This window comes from Tarenaya hassleriana, unplaced genomic scaffold (assembly GCF_000463585.1).
Source record: "Tarenaya hassleriana unplaced genomic scaffold, ASM46358v1 Cleome21, whole genome shotgun sequence".
NCBI classification, from domain to species: Eukaryota; Viridiplantae; Streptophyta; class Magnoliopsida; order Brassicales; family Cleomaceae; genus Tarenaya; species Tarenaya hassleriana.
Window position 1 is genome coordinate 2504473 of NW_010965451.1, and position 19395 is coordinate 2523867.

The window sequence follows — 19395 nt, forward strand, 5'->3', positions numbered from 1 at the left end:
CCCCGGTGCCCCAAACGCGCCGCCGGGCTTCCTAGTCGCTGCCCGCGGTCAGGGCCATTCGCTTCGCGGCCAGGCCGCGGCTCCGGGTGGGATCGTGGTGAACATGACATGCCTGGCGGCGGCGACGCGGACGCGGGTCGTGGTCACGGCGGGCGGCGCGTTTGCTGACGTGGCGGCAGGGACGATGTGGGTGGATGTTTTGAAAGCCGCGTTGGAGAAGGGCGTTTCGCCGGTGTCGTGGACGGATTACTTGTATTTGAGCGTTGGGGGAACGCTATCAAACGCTGGAATCAGCGGTCAGACATTTCGGCATGGTCCACAGATTAGTAACGTTCGTGAGTTGGACGTTATTACCGGTACGAAACCATTATCCATTCATTACGAATTTATCTTTCTTTATTATATGTTATTGTGAAGAAAAATATATAATCATTAACTTATGACATTTTCAAGGTAAAAAAACGTAAAATATGGTATCTCGTAAAATTCGAATCCTTATTATTATAGTACGTAAGTAACGTCTCCAAAACAAACGCTTTAACGTTTTCAGAAACTATTTGTGTTGGTTTTAAGATATTTTTGTTCATTTTTCCCACGCTTACAAATACAAAGAAACTATGCAATTTTCATATAAAAAAAAAGAAATTAAGCAAATACGTCATTGCCAAAATATGGTTTTGATTTTGAAACGATTTCATTGTATATATTTGCAAAATATTATTTTTTACTTCTACATTAACATGTCAACAGTTCAATATACGTTATTAACATGGTGAAAACACGTGAGAAATGATTCGATGAAAACAATATATATATATATATATATAATATAAGAGAGAGATAGATAGGTAGAAATCTAGTCATTGAAGAGTGTACGTGTTAAATTAGGAGTGTTTAACGTCCATGCATGACGCATGCAATTGAGCTTTTTCAGCAATTTAGGGTTGCTTTATCAAACAAATTGCAGGTATACCGATTAAACAAGACTTCCTTTTTTAGATCTTCTTAGAAAATATTTTAACCCATTGAGAAAAAAGGTGTTATATATATAGTATATTTTTTTGGATAGTAATATAATAGGTCCATCACATTAAAAAAAAAATAATAGAGAAGAGAATAGGTCTATTCAACGAAATACTTAAAATTATTTTCTCCACATTCTACTTTTCAAAAGATGCTATATATATATGTTATTGTAGGTCAGCATATATATATTTATATTATTATTGGGCGGCTGACATATTTTTTCCTCCCCTTAAAATACATGACTTTCATCCAATCCAGATGATTGATGAAGTAAACTTACACGTTATAATAATGTATATAGACGAAGATTTTAAAATGTTTATGTTAGTAAGAAAGATCCATGATTAGTTGTGCTTATATATACATATATATATATATATATATAATATTAGTGTTTTTTATTTTATTTCAGGAAAAGGTGAAATGCTGACTTGCTCCCCACAGCTGAATCCAGAGTTGTTCTTTGGAGTTTTGGGGGGTTTGGGTCAATTTGGTATTATAACCAGAGCCAGAATTGCCTTGGATCATGCACCCAAAAGGGTATGTATCAAGAAATCATCATCATCATCATATATATATATATATATATATATATATGTATGTGTACATATATCTTGCATTTATAACGTATGATATGTCTGCACACGCACATGACATGCTCTCACACACACACACACACACGTGGGAGGAGACGTGGGTATATGAATAACATGGATGCGAAAACGTCCTAAATATATTTATGGCCACAAAATAAAAATAATTATCATTTTTGGTGGGAAGTCAAAGGGTTGGTTTGCATTATTTGAACAAAATCTATATGGCTTATGTATATAAGATTCCCATCAAATCCTAGGACTTCCAATCTTCAATCTTGTCTTATGCGTGCAAATCTTTTCGATGTCAAAATATAATGTTTTTAAATCATATTTTCCACACAAGAGGTTATATATATTATATATATTCTCAAACCATTTGCATATGTAGCATGTAGCCTGATAGAATATTTTTGTTTTTGTCGTTTTCTCATAAATACTTATTATTACACTTTGACCATATAATAACACATAAATCATATGGTTGCTCTTGCTCCTTGATTTTTTTTTGTTAGGAGTTTGATAATTCATATAGTTTTTCCTTAGAATTCGAGAACGAATCGGACTAATTAAACACATGAAATCCAAATTTACGTGCGAAAATTTTCAGATGTGTATGGTTCGTATGAAACAGATGGTGTGCATCGATAAATAGGTTACTAATTGGATATATATATATATATATATAGAGAGAGAGAGGATATATATATATATATATCCTCTATATTTCTAATTAAAAACCAACATGAGAATTGAGTGGTTCTTAGGTCAGTATGATCGTTACGTGTTCAATTTATAAACTGCATTTTAATATTTTTTTGAAGGAGATACTCACAAATGTTGGTATAATTAAAAAAAAATAATTGAAGGTCAAATGGTTACGGATACTGTACAGCGACTTCTCAGCCTTTACGAGGGACCAAGAACGTCTGATATCAATGGTGGATGACATTGGCGTTGACTATTTAGAAGGTCAACTCTTCATGTCAAACGGCGTCGTAGACACCTCTTTCTTCCCATTGTCCGATCAATCTCGAGTCGTCTCTCTGGTGAATGACCACCGTATCATCTATGTTCTCGAAGTAGCCAAGTATTACGATGACATCACACTTCCCATCATTAGCCAGGTATGCATCATCATCTTCATCTGTCATCATCATCATCATCAATTCATCATATGATCGTCTTTTGTCTGTTTTTTTTTGCAGGTGATTGACTTGTTAACAAGAATCTTAAGTTATGTTCCTGGGTTTATGTTCGTGCAAGATGTTCCGTACTTGGATTTCTTGAACCGTGTCCGGACCGAGGAGCTGAAGCTGAGAGATTTAGGGTTATGGGAAGTTCCTCATCCATGGCTTAACATCTTCGTCCCGAGATCTCGGATCTTCGATTTCCACGAAGGTGTAATAAAAGGGATTCTCCTCAACCAGACATCAACCTCAGGACTCACCCTCTTCTATCCCACCAACCGTAACAAGTAAGTTTCCATTTCCATCAACAATCTGAATCGCCACCCTAACCCTAAATCCCTCTAGTGATGGGTAAGGATAATCATCGGTCGAAACCCAAATCCAAATATGTAATCGGGTTCTCACCGTCTTCGGACTCGTACTCATTCCACCGGCAGATCGGATACAGACTCATGGATGAGGTCGGGTATTCGAAAAATCGGGTTGGCCTATACCCACTCTTAAACGGGGGTGGTTATTTGGGGTTTTAGTCTAATTATATTTAGGTTCGGTTATGGAAAAATTTTAACCAATCGGTTTTTATATCAATTCGGTTCAATTCAAATTTGGTTTTTTTGGTAAAATACTATTTTTTTCAAAAAAAAATTTGGGGGTTTTTTTTTCGGTTATTTTTTATTTGGTTCGGTTAGAATTTAGGTTTTTCCGTTTTAAAAAAGTTATAACCATCTGGGTTTTAGATCAGATTCGGTTCGATTATGGGTATACCTATACCTTATTCGGTTCTGATCGGGTTTGACTATTCAAGCTGATAACAAAAATGGCCACCGATGCTTACAAATACTCATAATGATTAGCAGATTGAATCTCATCAATGGACTTAAAGGTGTTTGGTATGTTTTTCTTTTAATCAGATGGGATGATCGAATGTCGGCAATGACACCGGACGAGGATGTTTTCTACGTGGTCGGACTTCTGCAGTCGGCGGGATCGGAAAGCTGGCAAGAACTCGACGCTCTATATATTGCTCTTTCCCATTTATTAAAAGAAATGACTTAAGAGACATATATATAATAAACAAAACTTATCAAATACCACATTCATTTTTCTTTTTATTTGACATTTTTATCCCTTTTCGTTGTGTTAATTTTCTAAAATAGCGAAAAAAATTCTTAAATAATTAGACAAATAAATTTAGATTATATCCAAGTTTGACAAACAAAAATTATGATCATACTAGCGTGAAAAAAAGTTATATATTTTAGGAATATTACAAACAAAATGAAAAAGAAAAATGCTACAAATTCTACGTAGTATAATAATCGATTCAATAATATCCTAGAAATGATGCAACAATAATGATATATTTTTATGAAATATATTCTTGATGCATTACACGAGAAAACAGGACTGGGTTAAGCATTTCGGATCAAAATGGGGTGATTTCCTTACAAGGAAGCTCTTGTTTGATCCCAAGAGGCTGCTTTCTCCCGGCCAAGACATTTTTATTTAATTAAAATCTAAGCAGAATATTTGCTTTGTTAGCACCACAATTAACTCGTCCCTCTCCTAAAAATAATTGTATATTGCTACGCTGTCTTGGATCTCAAATAATCATTACATAACTTATGTTTTTCGACGTATCAACCGTACAATTCCGGTATATGAAGTCGCAACACGAGGGCGGAGAAAAATTGCAAAATTATTGCTTCAGATTACGGTATATATAGTCTGGAAGGAAATGAACAACATAATATTTCGAGGTATCAACCGTACAATTCCGCATCTGAAATGGAAAGTTGATCGTGTTATGTGTAATATCCTCCTGTCTGTCAAATGCACACCTACAGCTGCCACCTCTTCTCTTTTGGCTGATTGGTTCTGTCTCACTCATTTCTTGAGACCACCATAGCTGATGCATTTTATTTTATGTTATAAAATTCTATCCTATTTTGACTATTTCCTTATGGATTCCTTTTGTATATAGTCTTGGACTGGATATACATTTTTGCTAGATTAATACACATCATTTTCATTAAAAAAAACTTATGTTTTTCTAATATATATTTTTTAAAATTTAGTTATCGTAACACTTTTATTTCGATATATTTTTTTTTTGAAAATGGTTAGTGGTTAATTGAATCCTGTGCTTAATTCAATTTCGACCAATATTTGAAGATTATTTTAGAAAAAAAAAAATCAAATACATGCCATTTTATACAAACACATCTAATTTATACATAAATATCAAAATCATCGATTAAAAAGTTAAAAGACTAAGTAATGGCATTCCAATAAACTCTCTTGCATCTGTTTTGGGTGATCATTTTGGTTATTAACTAAATAACCAAACCGAATCGAATAAGATAAAGCTGTAATTGCATCGAATCTGATATAAATACCGAACAATTATAATTTCTCTAAATCCAAAAAATTGAATCTGGACCGAAATAAAAAATAACTGAAAAATCCGATAACCTCTTTGAAAAAAAACTGAATTTTTACCAATAAAAAACTGAATCAAAACCAAACCGATGTGAAATTAATATAAAATCCGAATAGATATAATTTTTCTAAAATGAAATAACCAAACCGAAACCTGAAACGACCACCACTGATGGAAAACAACACATCCAAACATACTGAAGAAGGATGTTTCATGTAATAAAGGATTTATTACAATCTCTGCCATTATGAACTCCAAAACAATACAATATATGATTAACTCGGGCTAGTTTTAAAAAGAGAGGCTAGATTTTTGCAATACCTGCCTTAATGAAATCCAAAACAAGAGATATTAATTCAGATTGATGATTACTGTATCCATGGTCAGCTCCTTCCACAATGTGCAGCTTGTGGTTAGGTATGATCTTATCAAATTCCATTGCATCTTCCACTGGAATTATCTCATCAACCGATCCATGAACCGTCAAGACCCTTCACAAAGATTCCAAAGATCGAACCTTTATCTTCTGAAAAGAACGTAAAAACATCGACTTTTTTTTTCACATGATCTCTCTCTCTCTCACTCACCTGCATTCTCTGTCGATTTTCAGACATGCTTCTTGCATATTAGTGTTCAGCCTATCCATTAAGCTCTCTTCCGTCACCCGATACCCGGAATTTCCTGTTGAACCAAACACACATCGAACAAAGATTCATTGACATAGAGATAGAGTATCGAATTCATTCAGACTTCTTCCGGATTTCTCCAAAATCTCGCCTTGATTATTACCGTTTTTATCCTTCACATTGATGAACCCGTTTTGTTTAATCCTCTCCAAGAAATCCTCTCCTATACGTTCTCCGATGCCTCTTTTCAGATCATACCGTCCCGAGACATTCACCACATTGGGAATATCATGATACTTCGAGGCATAGAGGAGCACAACATCACCTCCTGAGGGCATAAAACATCGAGTATTTAGACAAGAGCTAAGGAAAAGATGAAGGACCGGATAGTTAACATTCACCTTTACTGTGTCCGAGAATTGCAGTTACCACACGGTTCATGTTAGAGAAGTGTTGAATTACAGACCGTAAATCATCAGCTTCGCGGTAATAATGACCGTACTGGAAATTGCCTTGGCTTTCTCTGACACAATAACCTCAAAATCAACAGAAAACATACGAGAATCCACAGCTCTAATATCTCCTCAAAGAGTAACTTACCCATTGCCAGAGAAATCGAAACGGAAAGCAGTGAGCCCTTCATTCTCTAGAGCAGCAGCCACATTAGTCATAATTCGGTGATTCTGCATGTCATCAATCATAAACATGTTAACTTAGGGATACCATCTGATAGCACATGCAACACCCAAAGGCACATGAATATTAGTCATTGTATGGATTTCATCTCCGGTGTACAAAATGTTTAGAAGGTAAATGGCGTATATGCTGGTACGTCTAAAACAAAAGGAACTGGTTCAAAACTGGTTCAATATCATCACGTTGGTTATGGGAGAAACCTTTTAAAGACGGAAACTTAACCGGCACCAAAAGAACCCATCCCACGAATAAGAAGAAAGCCAGAACACAGCCAGAGAGGTAGCTAACCACTTCTTGGAAAGAAATTATTGATAATCAAACGCTATGGACGGACATCCAGCAGGTTAGAACTGACCCAAGTGCAAAGTTTTCGAATTTACGAGCCAGAGATAAATATGAAACATGAAAACTTACTCCAACTTAAGAAAATGATTAGATGGATGCAGTAAAACAATGGTAACACTTTCCATTATAAAAAGCTAACCCCGTGAACTCTAAACAGCTCGAGGGTGTGAGGTGAAGAATCTTGAGTAGTATCTATTAGGCCCTTTCAAATCCAGTTCCATCACTATGAGCTAAATCCAGTTTCAGAATGTCTATGCAATTACGGAAAAGGTTCTGAAACAGTCAAGTATGTTACAGAATTAACGCAAAAGCTTTCATCTTTGGAAATATCAGATGACAAACAAAACAAAAAGCTTCGAATTTGCATAATGAATCACTATGCACAATAAAAATTCGGCGAGAAAATTTGAAGTTAGGGCAAGAACACTTGGGCATCAAACCCAAACATCTCGAAGATCACTTCTCTTAGATCTCCTGAAGAAGATTACTAACCTTGTTTGCTCGAAATCCATGGCATAAGATCACTATTTCTCTCGACCCAGTCTCATGAAGCAGACCGACGATCTTCTCGTCATGACTGTTTGAGATTACGACCCTCTGCTGTTCAACAGCTGAGAACCAGAACCCACCAATCAATTACTCTCCATAATCCAAATTTCAAAGCCGAACTGAAAATCGTAAATGAGAATCGCTATGGGCATCTCTCTTACGCACCTGGGCTTCGCTCAGACGTCGCCATTTTCAAGCTCTTCGCTCTGCTGCAGAGAATTGGATCGATCCTAGTGGAGAACCGAACTTTGACGAAAGAGAATCTTCGAAAGGGGAAAACTTTACTATCTAAAGGAACTGGAGGTGCAAAATGACAATTATGCCAAAGGGTTCCCATTTCTTCGGATTAGCCTGTGAAGGTGTACAATGGTCTTTTATAATAAAAAAAAATCCCTTTTTATTTTCTTCGAAATCGATTGGCTTTTCATCATATGGTTATTTGGTTTGGAAAATTTCCGTCCTAACAAAAAAATAAAGAACCGGCAGAAAATATACTCCTTTCCTTAATTAGAAGGGCCTGAACACGATCTAATTCGTATTGATGCAACTTCTCTTACATCTAAGGTTACAAGCAGACATGAGACAGAGAGACCTTGAGACAGTTGGAACCCGAACCAGGATCAAGATTAAACCGAGCCCAGGATTCTAAACCAGAGAAGAACCAAACCCAGATTGAAAATTATAGATCATACACATCATGCTTCAACTGCAGCAACGTTCGTTTCATCATCCATTGCCTCAGATGGAACCACAACTTGGGGAGGATCTTCCTCCTGTTCAGATTCCTTAGGTGTCGTTTCGTCGTCGAGAAGCTTCTGTCTGAGCTTGTTGATTAGCTCTTCTAACGCAGATTCATTCTCAAGCAGGAATCTTTTCAACGCGTCCTTCCCTCGGAATTTCTGACTGTCGTTGAGGCAGTAGATGGCACCGGCTTTTGAGATGAACTTGTGTTTTACTCCCAGGTCAATGATCTCGGTCGCCTTGCAGATTCCCTTGCCAAACTCAAGTTCAAACTGCGCTGTCCTAAACGGCGGCGCAAGTTTGTTCTTCACAATCTTGACAGCAACTTGAGTTCCCGTTGTCTGAGAGCCAAAGCATTAAGTCAATACACTTCTCTGTGACTGTCGGTAAACACTTCAATCTTTTCAGGCAAGAACAGACTCAGTTTTGTATTTGGCAAATACAATTTTATGAGCTGAATACCCACTAGTTCAACCCAAGATAACATGTTTTGAGGAAAAAGCTTTGAACTTTAAATCAAAATGTGGGACAAGGTTACCTCTTCGCCTTTCTTGACGAATCCAACTCTCCTGATATTTAGACGCACAGAAGCGTAGAACTTTAAGGCATTACCACCACAAGTAACTTCTTGAGGACCCCCAAAACCTCCAAATGTGGATAGTTTCGATCTCACCTAATATACAAATTGAAAAACAAGTAAACATAAGCGAGATGAACATTTACATCAGCCAAGAGTATCAAAAGCAGACAAGGTTCCATACCTGATTTATAAAGATCAAAAGAGTTTGTGATAATGATAAAGAGTGGCTCAATTTACGTAAAGCTTGGCTCATCAGTCTGGCTTGCATAGCCATATGGGCATCACCCATCTCACCATCGAGTTCCCCCTTAGGAACAAGAGCAGCAACCTGCAAGAAAGAGTAAGTGGGTCATCAATATTCCATTTAAGGAAATGATTTAGTCTCAAGTGGTAAGTGATAGCACCAGCTCGAATTCAGCACCTTACTTACACTGTCAACAACAATAACATCAACAGAACCACTCCGGATCAAGGTGTCCACAAGACTAAGGGCCTGTTCACCACAATCGGGTTGCGAAAGAAGCAGATTTTCTGTGTTTACGCCAATTGCCTTAGCAAATGATGAATCGAGAGCATGCTCAGCATCTACAAAGACACAGGTCCCTGCACACAGAACAGAACAGCATGGAAAAGAATACCTTAGAACCTGAAGCCGAGCCACCCTTTTTTTTCTCATTGTTTCCAATTCATCCATTATGATTAGGCTGCTAAAATTTAATACAGATGTTCATGATAAGGTTCTGGGAGAATATGCTAAGAGTTGATAATAAAGCAACCTCCTTGTTTTTGAGCTTCTGCAATAACATGCAGAGCAAGCGTGGTTTTTCCAGATGCTTCGGGACCATATATCTCCACAACACGCCCCTATGGAATTTACAATAAAGAAAACAATAAGAACCAACCAAAACTTGAGGAGGACAACATTCTCCGGCATGTTAGCATTGAACTTCTAATGAAATATGAATTTATACATGGACCTCAAGTCAAGCATGTTCAATCCGAGTCATAAACCTAACCATAGGAAATGACCTCAGTATAGCAGCTCAGCTTATACAATCAAACCTAAAACTAAAAGAGATACATAGATCTTCATTAGAATAACATAAAGTAGAGATATACCTTGGGAAGGCCACCAACTCCCAATGCCATATCAAGGGCAAAAGATCCAGTGGAGATCACTGGAACATGTCTAGGAGCAACAGCACGACCAAGCCACATAATCGAACCCTTTCCAAATGAACTCGTTATCTGATCAAGCGCTTGCTGAAGTGCAATCTCCTTTTTGGACATGCCATCCTCAGATGATTCACTTCCATCTGACTTGGATCCCTTTTTGCCTTCAAAGGACAAATACCGTCACAAGAGTTTATGGCAAAACCTTTTAACTGTAAGAAAGAAACAGAATAAACCAACTAACAAAAAGACACAAGCAATAGCTACGGCGTTGGGAATTTGAGCAGTTTACTGAAAGATCGAGTCTTTATTGAAAAAACGAACCACCAAATGAAAAACCCAAGCAATTCAATCTTCGGACCCATTCAAAAATACACAATTCAAAAAGATGCAAGCTTTAATCTACCTTTAGAAGCAAAACCTCGGAGCTGAGACGATGTTCCAACTATTCCTCCTGTACAGACCTGCCAAAACCATTAAACCCTTTTTCAAGTATGTCCCATAAAGACCAAAGAAGAAGAGACAACATTTCTGGGTTCACTGTTCTCGTAAATGAGCTCCCTCAGAAGACAGACCATGAGCCAATAATGATGACCCAGGAAATGTTTTATCCCAACAATAGCCAGGAAATCAAATAGGAGAAACGAGAAAGACAATACCTCCGACGCGAAAAGAGAGCGCCGCAGTGAAGAAACGTTTCGGAGAATTCTCGCCATGGAAACCCACCAAGCCGCTACTGTACTTTTCTGATCACGGAACAAGACAGAAAAATGCAGAATTTGAACTACCCAGGAGACAATCTCATGTGAGCAAGATAGCTCGCTGAAGAAGAGACGGAAACGAAGGAACAGAGAAGAAGGACCGGAGGAGGAGTATTAGGGTTTTGGGGTTTTTGTTTTCCCTCCCTCTCGGGTCACATTTTCCCTTTTCTTTTTGTCGTTTTGATCGGCTTCCTATTGGATTGTGTCCGCCGGAAGAACGAAACCGTCTTGTATTCACATCACACGGACTAACTAACCGAACGCTGAACCGGCTCATTTATCGGTTTACATAAACCGGATCGACCAGCATAGATCGGTTTGAAATTTTGCACTCCCCATCTATTATCCATAACTTACATTATATAGTGTCGATAATAACATGCTTTTTAAAACTTTTTTGATATATGTATATATATTAATATTATGATCATTTTAACACCCCGGTTTTGTGTCGATATGGTAAAAATTGTGTTGATTATCGAATTGAAATCAAATCGAATCGAACCAATTCCAATTTAACACCCCGGTTTCGCCAAACTACCGTACCCTACCAAAGTAAACTAAATTTTTGGGCGCACTCTCCCAAGTAGTCTTTTGCTAACAATGCACCAAGATGGATATCTGGCTTCTATAATATGGATATTTAATTCCAAATACTTTCTTATTTGATCTAATTTTTAATTTGATTCAAATTTATTTTTTCCTACAAAAATATTCATTTAAAATAAATCAAATTTTCAATTTAACAAATAATGACATCCATACATTTTTTAAATCAAATTTGGTTCAAATAAAATTACACATTATCCATTTGAATTGGTTTTGCATAACCAAAACAATAATATATATAACCAAAAAGAACAAGTTTTTGTCCAAAATGCTTGTTGCACTATCTATAACCAAAACAAGAAAGAAACCCAAAGGGGGAAATGGGAGAAAATAAGCAGAGCACCACCCAAAACTGATAAACGGACTGTCTCTTCATAAATAACACCATTTTTTTGGATCCATCTTCGGACACCATCGTCAAGCATAAGCATAAGCATAAGCGGTTTTGTCCACAACATATAAACCCACCCTTTCTACTGAGGCCTGCTTTCTCACTTCCGCCCTGACATCTTCCTACCCTTCTGTCGTATAAAGAAAAGATTGATAGAGAACCCGAGATTTATCAACAACAACCGCTTTCATAAACCAAGAATGATGCTTTTATTTTATAGGTTATGTGCATGCAATTGGATTAGATTGATAGTTACCTTATGCACCGGCCGATCACTGCAAACAACAAGAGAAATCGGGTCAAGTTTGAATAATTTATATCATCCGATTGGTGGCGAATGTTAAGATTAGATGCATACCTTCTTCTTGCTTTTCTTTCCCTCGTCATCATCCTCATCCTCATCCTCGTCCTCTTCATCATCATCTTCATCAATATCATCATCATCATCGTCCTCCATGTCAAGCTCATCCACCTGGACAGCTTCCCCCGTAAACCATGACACAGCATGCGGAATGATCTTATCTTTAATGGTAGATCTGCACGAAAAAAATATATATATATAAAAAGATTCAGACTTTGCAATTCAGTGATCCAAAGGTTGCAACCACTTAAGAAGTACACGAAAGAACAGAGGAAGTAAAAACTGCAAAGGCAAACCGACCCGATGTCATAGTCATGTTCCAATTCGCTTTGAAGTTCATCAGCCTGCACAGGATAAAAATATGTCGATCAGATATATGATTACACATTCTGAATGTAAAAAAAAATGTTTTGCTGAGTCAGATAGGTAACATTAGGAATACCAACCATATCATCATCAAGATCTTCCTCATCATCTGGAACCTCAGGTGGGTTGAAAAAGTTGAAGAAGCTTTCACAGTCTGCAGTCTTGGTGATAGGCTTTGTATTCTTCGACCCTTTCTTAGGCTTCTTCTTTAGAATCTTCTGAGTCAAGCATTTTCCAGGATACCACTCGATGTCCGTTCTGAACAAGAAACAATAAGATTAAGTTGTGTTTGTGTAAAACAAAAAATAAACAAAATACACAAGAGAATCACACAGAAAAAACCGTACTTACCCCATGGCTTTCTCAAGGATAGGCTCATCCTCATCAATCATGTGATATGTTTTTGTCAAAACATTGTTCTTGAAATATGGATTCTGATCAAAGAAAAACTCAAGCTTGAAGCCCTTCGGTTCTTCAACCCTGCTCCATTTAATGTCTTTGAGATACTTGAGTGCTCCTTCATCACGTTCGGTTATCTGAAGTCATGGCCGTAAGTATACACAAAGAGGCAATAACGTCAATCTTTCAGCTTTCCTTGAACAAAAGCCATATAACAAAAATAGCATATCCTAAATGACAAACCTCCTCGGTAATCACATCATTGTTCTTCAACGCAATAAGCCAGAAATCCGGTACCCCTTTATCTGCTGAGAATCAAATACACACATAATTTGGAAAGAGGAAACTTAGATAACCACATCTCAGTTCTTGGACTGAGGAAGTTGAAGACGCACCTTCAGCCGCTTTATCCTCTCCTTGTTCTGCTTTAATTTCTTCTGGGGTTACTTCAACTTCAACCACACCATTCACAATCTCATATCGCTGCATGAATTCAACGAATTAGAAACTAGGGAAGACTGCCGTCATTTACAATATTGGACAGTTCTATATCAAGACACACCGATCTATAGTACAGTGACAAGGGGATGGTTTAGAATACTCACCTTCTGAGTAACGGATCAAGGGTATCTACAAATTCTAATAATAGGAAATAGAATAACTTTTCTCGTAGCTCAAAGATCATTTTCAAACCTTGGTATAGAGAGGCTGATATAGCTTTTGGTATTTGGCTTCTAGCGCTGCCCTCTCCTCGAGAAATTTTGCTTCCAGTTCATCATATTGATTCTGTAAGGCAGAAGAAATCTGATCAGACTATTTTCTCCAACATATCTCAACAAATCGACTGACTCATTCAAATTGATCAAGAATTCCTAATCAGCAAGCAACAAGGCAGTATAAAGTGGAGAAGCTACCAGATAAAATGGCACACACACATCACACCAAAATTCAGACAAAACGTTACACAATTTGTCTGATCATACAGATTCGGCAGAAATTCACACACCTGTATCTCTCTTAGAGCCTCGACACGCTTCCTGACTTTGGGGGTCAAGTTCTCGAGTACATCGGAGTGCTGTCCGGCCAAATTCTGCAACTTGTTCTGTAAAAAAGAAAACACATCATCAACTCCGAGGCCATTAATGATCACAACTAAGTTCCAACCATTAAAACAAACAAATGACAGACAATCTGCAATCGAATCACAATCCAATATTAAAAAACCCCAATTTTTTCATATCAAACGATTTTCCAGAGCAGTAGCAACCGGAACAAGCATTCACAATCACACCTGCCACGATATTTGACACAAAGAAAAATATCTCCTGAATGAGAAGAAAACACAGTATGTATCGCTTGATCATGGAACACGACCTCTATGGCAAACAGGAACAAGACAAAAGCCCAAACACCGCGGAATAACGATCCCCTTTGCAATCGGCACCTTCAATTCTCGGACATAAAACAAATCACATTGTCAATTCAAACTCACCTTCAGAGCATTAACAAGCCCAGCTCGGTCCTCGTCGTTAAGCGCTACAACAAAAAAAAAGAGTGATTTTTCAGTGAGAATCCGAGGAGATTCGATATTTTGCGATTAGGGTTATGGAGAAGAATGGTCGAATTTACCGGCGGCGAGATCGCCCATATTCAAGCTGTCCTTGTCGTTGCTCATCATGCGAGAGGAAGAGAAAACCCTAGATTTTGGGGACAGAAAGAAGGGGGCGTCGGGAGGCGACCAGACCATAAATACCTGGTCACTTTATATGACTTTCAGTCGAAACATTTCTTTTGGTAATTTTATATTTTTTTCTTTATTTATTTTATTCATACACAAGTAAGTTCAGACATTTGATGTTAATAATTAAATTTATACTTTTGAATTAATTTTTTGCTTTCAGATCTTTCTTGTTATATTTGACAATCGTATATATATAGCACCGCCAAATCTTTATCGATGATTTTATAAACATTTTTTATAATATTTTGATTATTGTATATAAACAACGCCTCAATTTTTAAAAGATTTATCAGTAAGTTTTCTACAACGTTTTTGTTTATTCAGTATAAAGGGCTTCAAAAATTTTATAAATTAAAGAATAAACATTTTTTATTCAAAGTTGAGTATTCTGTATACAAAGTTTTGAATTTTTCTTAGTTTGAACGGTAATTTTCCCATCGAAATAATATCATAAAAATCATTAATACCAATTTAGATTTGGTGAAAACATATAAAAACACCACAAATTTTGTAAATGTATTTGCAAGTCTTTTTTATTTATAGTGTTTTATTATTATTTTCCGTATTACGCAGCAAATGTATAAAGATCGATTTAGCGTACCAAAAATTTGGATTATCCAATTTCCATCTTTGTTTGTATCCTGTTTTATGAATGTATGAACTTTCGTTTTTATGTATGTGAAAAAAATATTTCTTTTAGAATTAACATTAACATTATATCTTTTACTATTTATTTATATATGTATTGCATGGTTCGGATGAAAAAATTAAAACATTCTCTATATATTTTGGTGAAAGTTGTAATTCAGGATTTAGCGTTTTCATAGCATACTTAGTCGTAGCATGAAAGACAGAAACACAACATTGGTTACGTGTTCTTTGGTAACGTAAATTGTTACAGATCCATGCAAGAAGCAGAACTATATATATATATATATATAAAAGGATGCAATGGCATTCATGTAATAATCGTCCACCGATATAAATAAATAGCTATAACACTGAAAAAAAATTAGATATCTTCGTAGAAATACTTCTTGAAAGCCTCCATATGAGACTCTTCAAGGCACAGAGCAAGAACGACGGAGCCAGGGTCGTCATGGTCGGGCAAGAGCAGGGAGTCGCCGTCGAAATCGTAGGTTCCGGGCCCTTTGAAAACCTCGCTTCCCCACCCGAAATCGAACCCGCAGATGGGAAGGTTCAGCCAACTCACGACTGCGAGATTAGGGTTTCCGTAGAACGGTCTTTCCGTGCCTCCCAAGGCATGTAGATCCTGAAACTTTCTCAGATCCTCCTGCCTTTTCAGATACTCTATCTCCGATCTCACGTAGTCGTCCGTCACTTTCTTTATCGCCTCTCGGATTTTTCTCACCGCATGCCCCAGTGGCTTCGAGATCAACTCCCCTGTGTGTGTTCAAACAAGCACAATCTTCATTTAATTATATGATTAGATTTGTACTGTGTAACGTCTAAAAGCTAGAAATCAGGTTTATGAAGATTATATGTCAGATAATTAATCAGAAATCATTGACAAATTCTCTAAGTTGGAATTATTTGCGGGGAAACTTACCAGAGGTGCTGACAGCAATCACGTCAACAGTGGCGTTCCCAAAATAGCCCTGAGGAAGAGGAGGCTGCATTCTGCTGCGTGAGTCGATGCAGAGTCCCACGGCCGTCGGCTGCTGAGGGAGGTGGCCACGTGCCCTGCTCACGGACCGCCACACGTGCCCTGTCACCGCCTCGTAACGTGTAAACCCTCTGGCCGGATCGGCGGATTCGCTCATGTTGGCTCTGTTCCGAAGCTTCTGCACGTCCGTCTTGCTCAGTCTCAGCATCGCCACCTTCGTCTTCTTCTTCTTGTTCTTCTCCCTCTCTTCGTTTATCATCGACGGCGGCTGATCGAGAACCTTACGATCCAACGGCTGAGAATCCATCGCCGGAGGTTCGCCGGCCCGGAGGATTTTCCGGTCAAGAAACGGGATCACACCAAGAGGCTCTCCTCTGGCGATTCTCGCCCACTCGGAGATGAAGTGAAAGGTGCTTTGCCCGTCGACGATGACGTGAGAAACGTTACCACTGATACTGAATCCTCCGCACTTGAATTTCGTGATCTGAATCAGCAAAAGAGGGATCTTCTCTATCGGGTTCTTGTAGTTTACTTGCGCCACAAGTTTATCGTATTCCGGCAACAGATAGAAGTCGTCGGAGTCGGACAGCTCGGCCTCGGATTCCGCCACGACGAACGGAACGCCGGCAGCATTGCAATCGAGCTCGAGCCGGCTGCCGGAGGACCACCGCAAACGGCCGGCCAAAGGGTAAAAATGGAAAAGCGCCCGGCTCAACGAGCTCTTGAGGATTTCGACGACGTTGCCTTTGAAACTCTCGGCTGGTTTTTTGTACAGGTAAACGATGGAGACGTGGTTAATGGTGTTCACTTGGTCCAATTCGGTTAACGGAAACCGTCCGATCCTTGTTGGTTCAGCCGGTCGAACCGTGTAACACTTTTTCATAATAACCGGTGCCATCTCGAGCCGGTTTTGTAACGAGACCAAAGACGGACGTGCTGCAAATACATGATTAAGTGAGATCTCAAAACACCAACACACACATATATATATATATATATATATATATACAAATTGCCCAAGAATACCCCATTTTTTTTTATAAAAAAGAAAAAAACTTACCAAGAGAGATCAGTTTCACAGAATCTTTAGAAAATATCGACCGAATTGATGGATCGGTATGAAATGTGACTGCTTCAAGATGTTTCGAATTCGGGTATTTGATGTGTTTGTAAATGGATACCAACACAGAATTCTTAGTATGGAGAATGAGTAAAGAAATTTTGTGTTGCTTTTGCGAATGTGATTGTGTGAATGTATATAAAATCTCACGCATATTTAATTTGTATCTAGAAAATTAGCCACAATATTTATGAGGATCTCAACCACTTGTATCAAATACAGTTCCAATGCTACTTTAAATAGGACGGTTGCCGAACCAATTATATGTATATATATACATTCATATATAGGTTGCCACGATATAGATAACATTTGAATATTCTTTGTTTTATGAATACACACACACACACACATACATATATATATATGTGTGTGTGTGTATTTATATTAAGATAAATGCTACGAGAAAGAAAACTATCATTTATAAAATTATTCATAGTTTGATTATAGTTTCTCTTATTATATATGTATTATTCTCACCTAAATTCTCTAATAAATACAATTAAATGTTAAAAGCTAAAAATAATTTAACGGCTATACCTTCGAACATGTATAAGAGAATAAGTTTTAATTAAAAACACAAACACGCAAATATAGTTTACAAAAAAATATATATACATGCAAAAGCAGTTGAATATATACATGCGCATGCATCTGCATATATGTTTTGTGTGTGGGTGTGTTTGTGCAAACGCGGAATGCTAAAACAAATATAAATAAATCAATGAAATCAAATTTATACATACAGAAACAATGACATATATATTTCGAACGGTCTCTCACATATGCAAGGAAGCCTTTTATTTTCTATGGACATAATATTATATATGTATATATATGTATACATACATAGATAGGCATGCAAAGCTGCAACTTGCAATTCGTCGCGAAACATCTCATTTATGTCTCATTTATTATACCTATCAACTAAATCCATGTTTCGACGTCAACAATAACGCTCATGCATGTGGTTCTTCCTGGCCGTACGGGAATCTTATCTATTAGTAGTTTAATCTCTATTAATTTATACAAAATTTCTGTAATATCATACGAAAAAAAAATACGAAATAGCATTCCATTTAGACAAAGATTTTGATAGAACGGAAAATCAGTTATAAAAAAAAAAGATATTATCTAATACTGTTTCAACGACGATTCGATCTCTGTAACTTGAACCAGCAACACAATAACAATCGAATAAATACAATTTGAATATCAAAATACACCGAAAAAAGGTAAAACCTATAAAAAATTTCTAAATTTATAAGATAATCGAAAATTAATTCATAAACTTTTCGTTTAACAGATTTATTCTCAAACTTGTAAAATGTGTCACTATAATCTACAAAATTATTTTTGGATCAACATTATCGAGATTTTTTCTGGTATCAATTAACAAGTTTGTGAATTATAATGATATGTTTTGCAAGTTTGGGAATAAATTTGTTAAGCGAAAAGTATAAAAATTAATTTAATTTCGATCATTTTACAAGTTAAAGAGCTAAGGGAAAAAGCCAAAAAAGAATTTACTAGGGTCTCAACAACTAGGAAGAAGAGATTACGGAGGAGCGGTGAATGAATGAAAGGGTGGGTGTATGTATGGGGACATGCATTTAACCCTTCACCTAAACCACATTAATCCTCTCACTAATCCGCATTAAGATATTATCGGTATGCCCATTTATTATTCCACAATTATTTTGGACCTACACGCACTTTATATACATACATACATACATATATGGAATCGACAATATCTATCCCTTATTAATGATCTAACCAGTATAGTTCTACGGCGTGACAGATACCCTCTACGTTCAAAACCGAGCTTTAGTGATGCTTTCAATGTGAAAGTGACTGAACCATACCGAGTTAGATGACTGATTTTAATATTCGACATGTGATAATACTGTATGGGGAGTAAACTTTGAATGCGGTAAAAAAAAATTACATTACAGATATACCGTTTTATATGTTGGAGATTGGTTGGTAGGTGATTGGTAAAATAATGAAGAAACGAACCGAAATAACTACGAGGAACAGAGTAATTTACGTGGA

The 19395-nt window shown here is 37.1% G+C and overlaps 5 protein-coding genes across 9 annotated transcripts in view; 1 reads left to right on the top strand and 4 right to left on the bottom strand.

Moving 5' to 3' along the window:
• Positions 1–3100, top strand: part of LOC104814623 (cytokinin dehydrogenase 4) — a 3656-nt gene extending 556 nt beyond the window's left edge. The window contains exons 2-5 of the mRNA XM_010542765.2: positions 1–356; positions 1439–1566; positions 2489–2746; positions 2828–3100. The exon at positions 1–356 is cut by the window's left edge and continues 23 nt beyond it. Of these exons, the coding sequence (XP_010541067.1) occupies positions 1–356; positions 1439–1566; positions 2489–2746; positions 2828–3100 (1015 nt within the window). The remainder of the gene's footprint in view (positions 357–1438; positions 1567–2488; positions 2747–2827) is intronic.
• Positions 3101–5446: 2346 nt separating this feature from the next.
• LOC104814624 lies at positions 5447–7815 on the bottom strand. Its single transcript, XM_010542766.1, has 7 exons — positions 7634–7815; positions 7412–7530; positions 6479–6561; positions 6280–6401; positions 6042–6206; positions 5840–5933; positions 5447–5743 (listed from the first exon to the last, which is right to left on the bottom strand). Exons 1-7 carry the CDS (start codon positions 7803–7805, stop codon positions 5557–5559), a joined length of 942 nt encoding a protein of 313 aa, XP_010541068.1. The 5' UTR covers positions 7806–7815; the 3' UTR covers positions 5447–5556.
• Positions 7816–7940: 125 nt separating this feature from the next.
• LOC104814625 (DNA repair protein recA homolog 3, mitochondrial-like) lies at positions 7941–10923 on the bottom strand. 3 transcript variants are annotated; one of them, XM_010542769.1, is made up of 8 exons: positions 10622–10923; positions 10369–10426; positions 9909–10126; positions 9566–9653; positions 9220–9392; positions 8971–9117; positions 8748–8882; positions 7941–8550 (listed from the first exon to the last, which is right to left on the bottom strand). In XM_010542769.1, the coding sequence occupies exons 1-8, from the start codon at positions 10676–10678 to the stop codon at positions 8164–8166; spliced, it is 1263 nt and encodes a 420-aa protein (XP_010541071.1). In that variant the 5' UTR covers positions 10679–10923; the 3' UTR covers positions 7941–8163. The 3 variants fall into 3 exon arrangements, with proteins under 3 accessions (XP_010541071.1, XP_010541070.1, XP_019058184.1); XM_010542768.1 differs by having other exon boundaries at positions 9211–9392; XM_019202639.1 differs by lacking the exon at positions 10622–10923 and having other exon boundaries at positions 9211–9392; positions 9909–10174.
• A 553-nt stretch (positions 10924–11476) lies between these two features.
• LOC104814626 (nucleosome assembly protein 1;2-like) lies at positions 11477–14592 on the bottom strand. Of its 3 annotated transcripts, none has more exons than XM_010542772.1 (12): positions 14479–14592; positions 14342–14385; positions 13856–13951; positions 13543–13635; positions 13245–13332; positions 13093–13154; positions 12802–12986; positions 12531–12708; positions 12385–12428; positions 12082–12259; positions 11980–11998; positions 11477–11853 (listed from the first exon to the last, which is right to left on the bottom strand). In XM_010542772.1, the coding sequence occupies exons 1-11, from the start codon at positions 14525–14527 to the stop codon at positions 11996–11998; spliced, it is 1020 nt and encodes a 339-aa protein (XP_010541074.1). In that variant the 5' UTR covers positions 14528–14592; the 3' UTR covers positions 11477–11853; positions 11980–11995. The 3 variants fall into 3 exon arrangements, with proteins under 3 accessions (XP_010541074.1, XP_010541073.1, XP_010541072.1); XM_010542771.1 differs by having other exon boundaries at positions 11477–11850; positions 13093–13157; XM_010542770.1 differs by having other exon boundaries at positions 13093–13157.
• An 845-nt stretch (positions 14593–15437) lies between these two features.
• On the bottom strand, positions 15438–17665 carry LOC104814627 (spermidine hydroxycinnamoyl transferase-like). Its single transcript, XM_010542773.2, has 3 exons — positions 17278–17665; positions 16161–17153; positions 15438–15994 (listed from the first exon to the last, which is right to left on the bottom strand). The coding sequence occupies exons 1-3, from the start codon at positions 17489–17491 to the stop codon at positions 15603–15605; spliced, it is 1599 nt and encodes a 532-aa protein (XP_010541075.1). The 5' UTR covers positions 17492–17665; the 3' UTR covers positions 15438–15602.
• Between the last annotated feature and the right edge of the window lie 1730 nt (positions 17666–19395).

Bases quoted from the DNA above. Each gene is read 5' to 3' on its own strand.
- LOC104814625 (XM_010542768.1), bottom strand. From the start codon at position 10,678: ATGGCGAGAATTCTCCGAAACGTTTCTTCACTGCGGCGCTCTCTTTTC. The intron at 9,393-9,565 runs GTTGCTTTATTA...TTCTGTGTGCAG, and splicing joins AGAAGCTCAAAAACAAGGAG to GGACCTGTGTCTTTGTAGAT. The intron at 8,883-8,970 runs GTATGGAACCTT...TTTGTATATTAG, and splicing joins TTTTGATCTTTATAAATCAG to GTGAGATCGAAACTATCCAC.
- LOC104814626 (XM_010542771.1), bottom strand. From the start codon at position 14,527: ATGATGAGCAACGACAAGGACAGCTTGAATATGGGCGATCTCGCCGCC. The intron at 12,429-12,530 runs GTTGGTATTCCT...TATCCTGTGCAG, and splicing joins AAGATCTTGATGATGATATG to GCTGATGAACTTCAAAGCGA. The intron at 12,260-12,384 runs GTCGGTTTGCCT...TTTTTCGTGCAG, and splicing joins GAACATGACTATGACATCGG to ATCTACCATTAAAGATAAGA.
- LOC104814624 (XM_010542766.1), bottom strand. From the start codon at position 7,805: ATGGGAACCCTTTGGCATAATTGTCATTTTGCACCTCCAGTTCCTTTA. The intron at 6,562-7,411 runs GTTAGTAATCTT...GATGACATGCAG, and splicing joins ATGGATTTCGAGCAAACAAG to AATCACCGAATTATGACTAA. The intron at 5,744-5,839 runs GTGAGTGAGAGA...ATCTTTGTGAAG, and splicing joins AAAATCGACAGAGAATGCAG to GGTCTTGACGGTTCATGGAT.
- LOC104814627 (XM_010542773.2), bottom strand. From the start codon at position 17,491: ATGCGTGAGATTTTATATACATTCACACAATCACATTCGCAAAAGCAA. The intron at 17,154-17,277 runs GTAAGTTTTTTT...ATGTATTTGCAG, and splicing joins TGTGAAACTGATCTCTCTTG to CACGTCCGTCTTTGGTCTCG. The intron at 15,995-16,160 runs GTAAGTTTCCCC...GAACACACACAG, and splicing joins GATTGCTGTCAGCACCTCTG to GGGAGTTGATCTCGAAGCCA.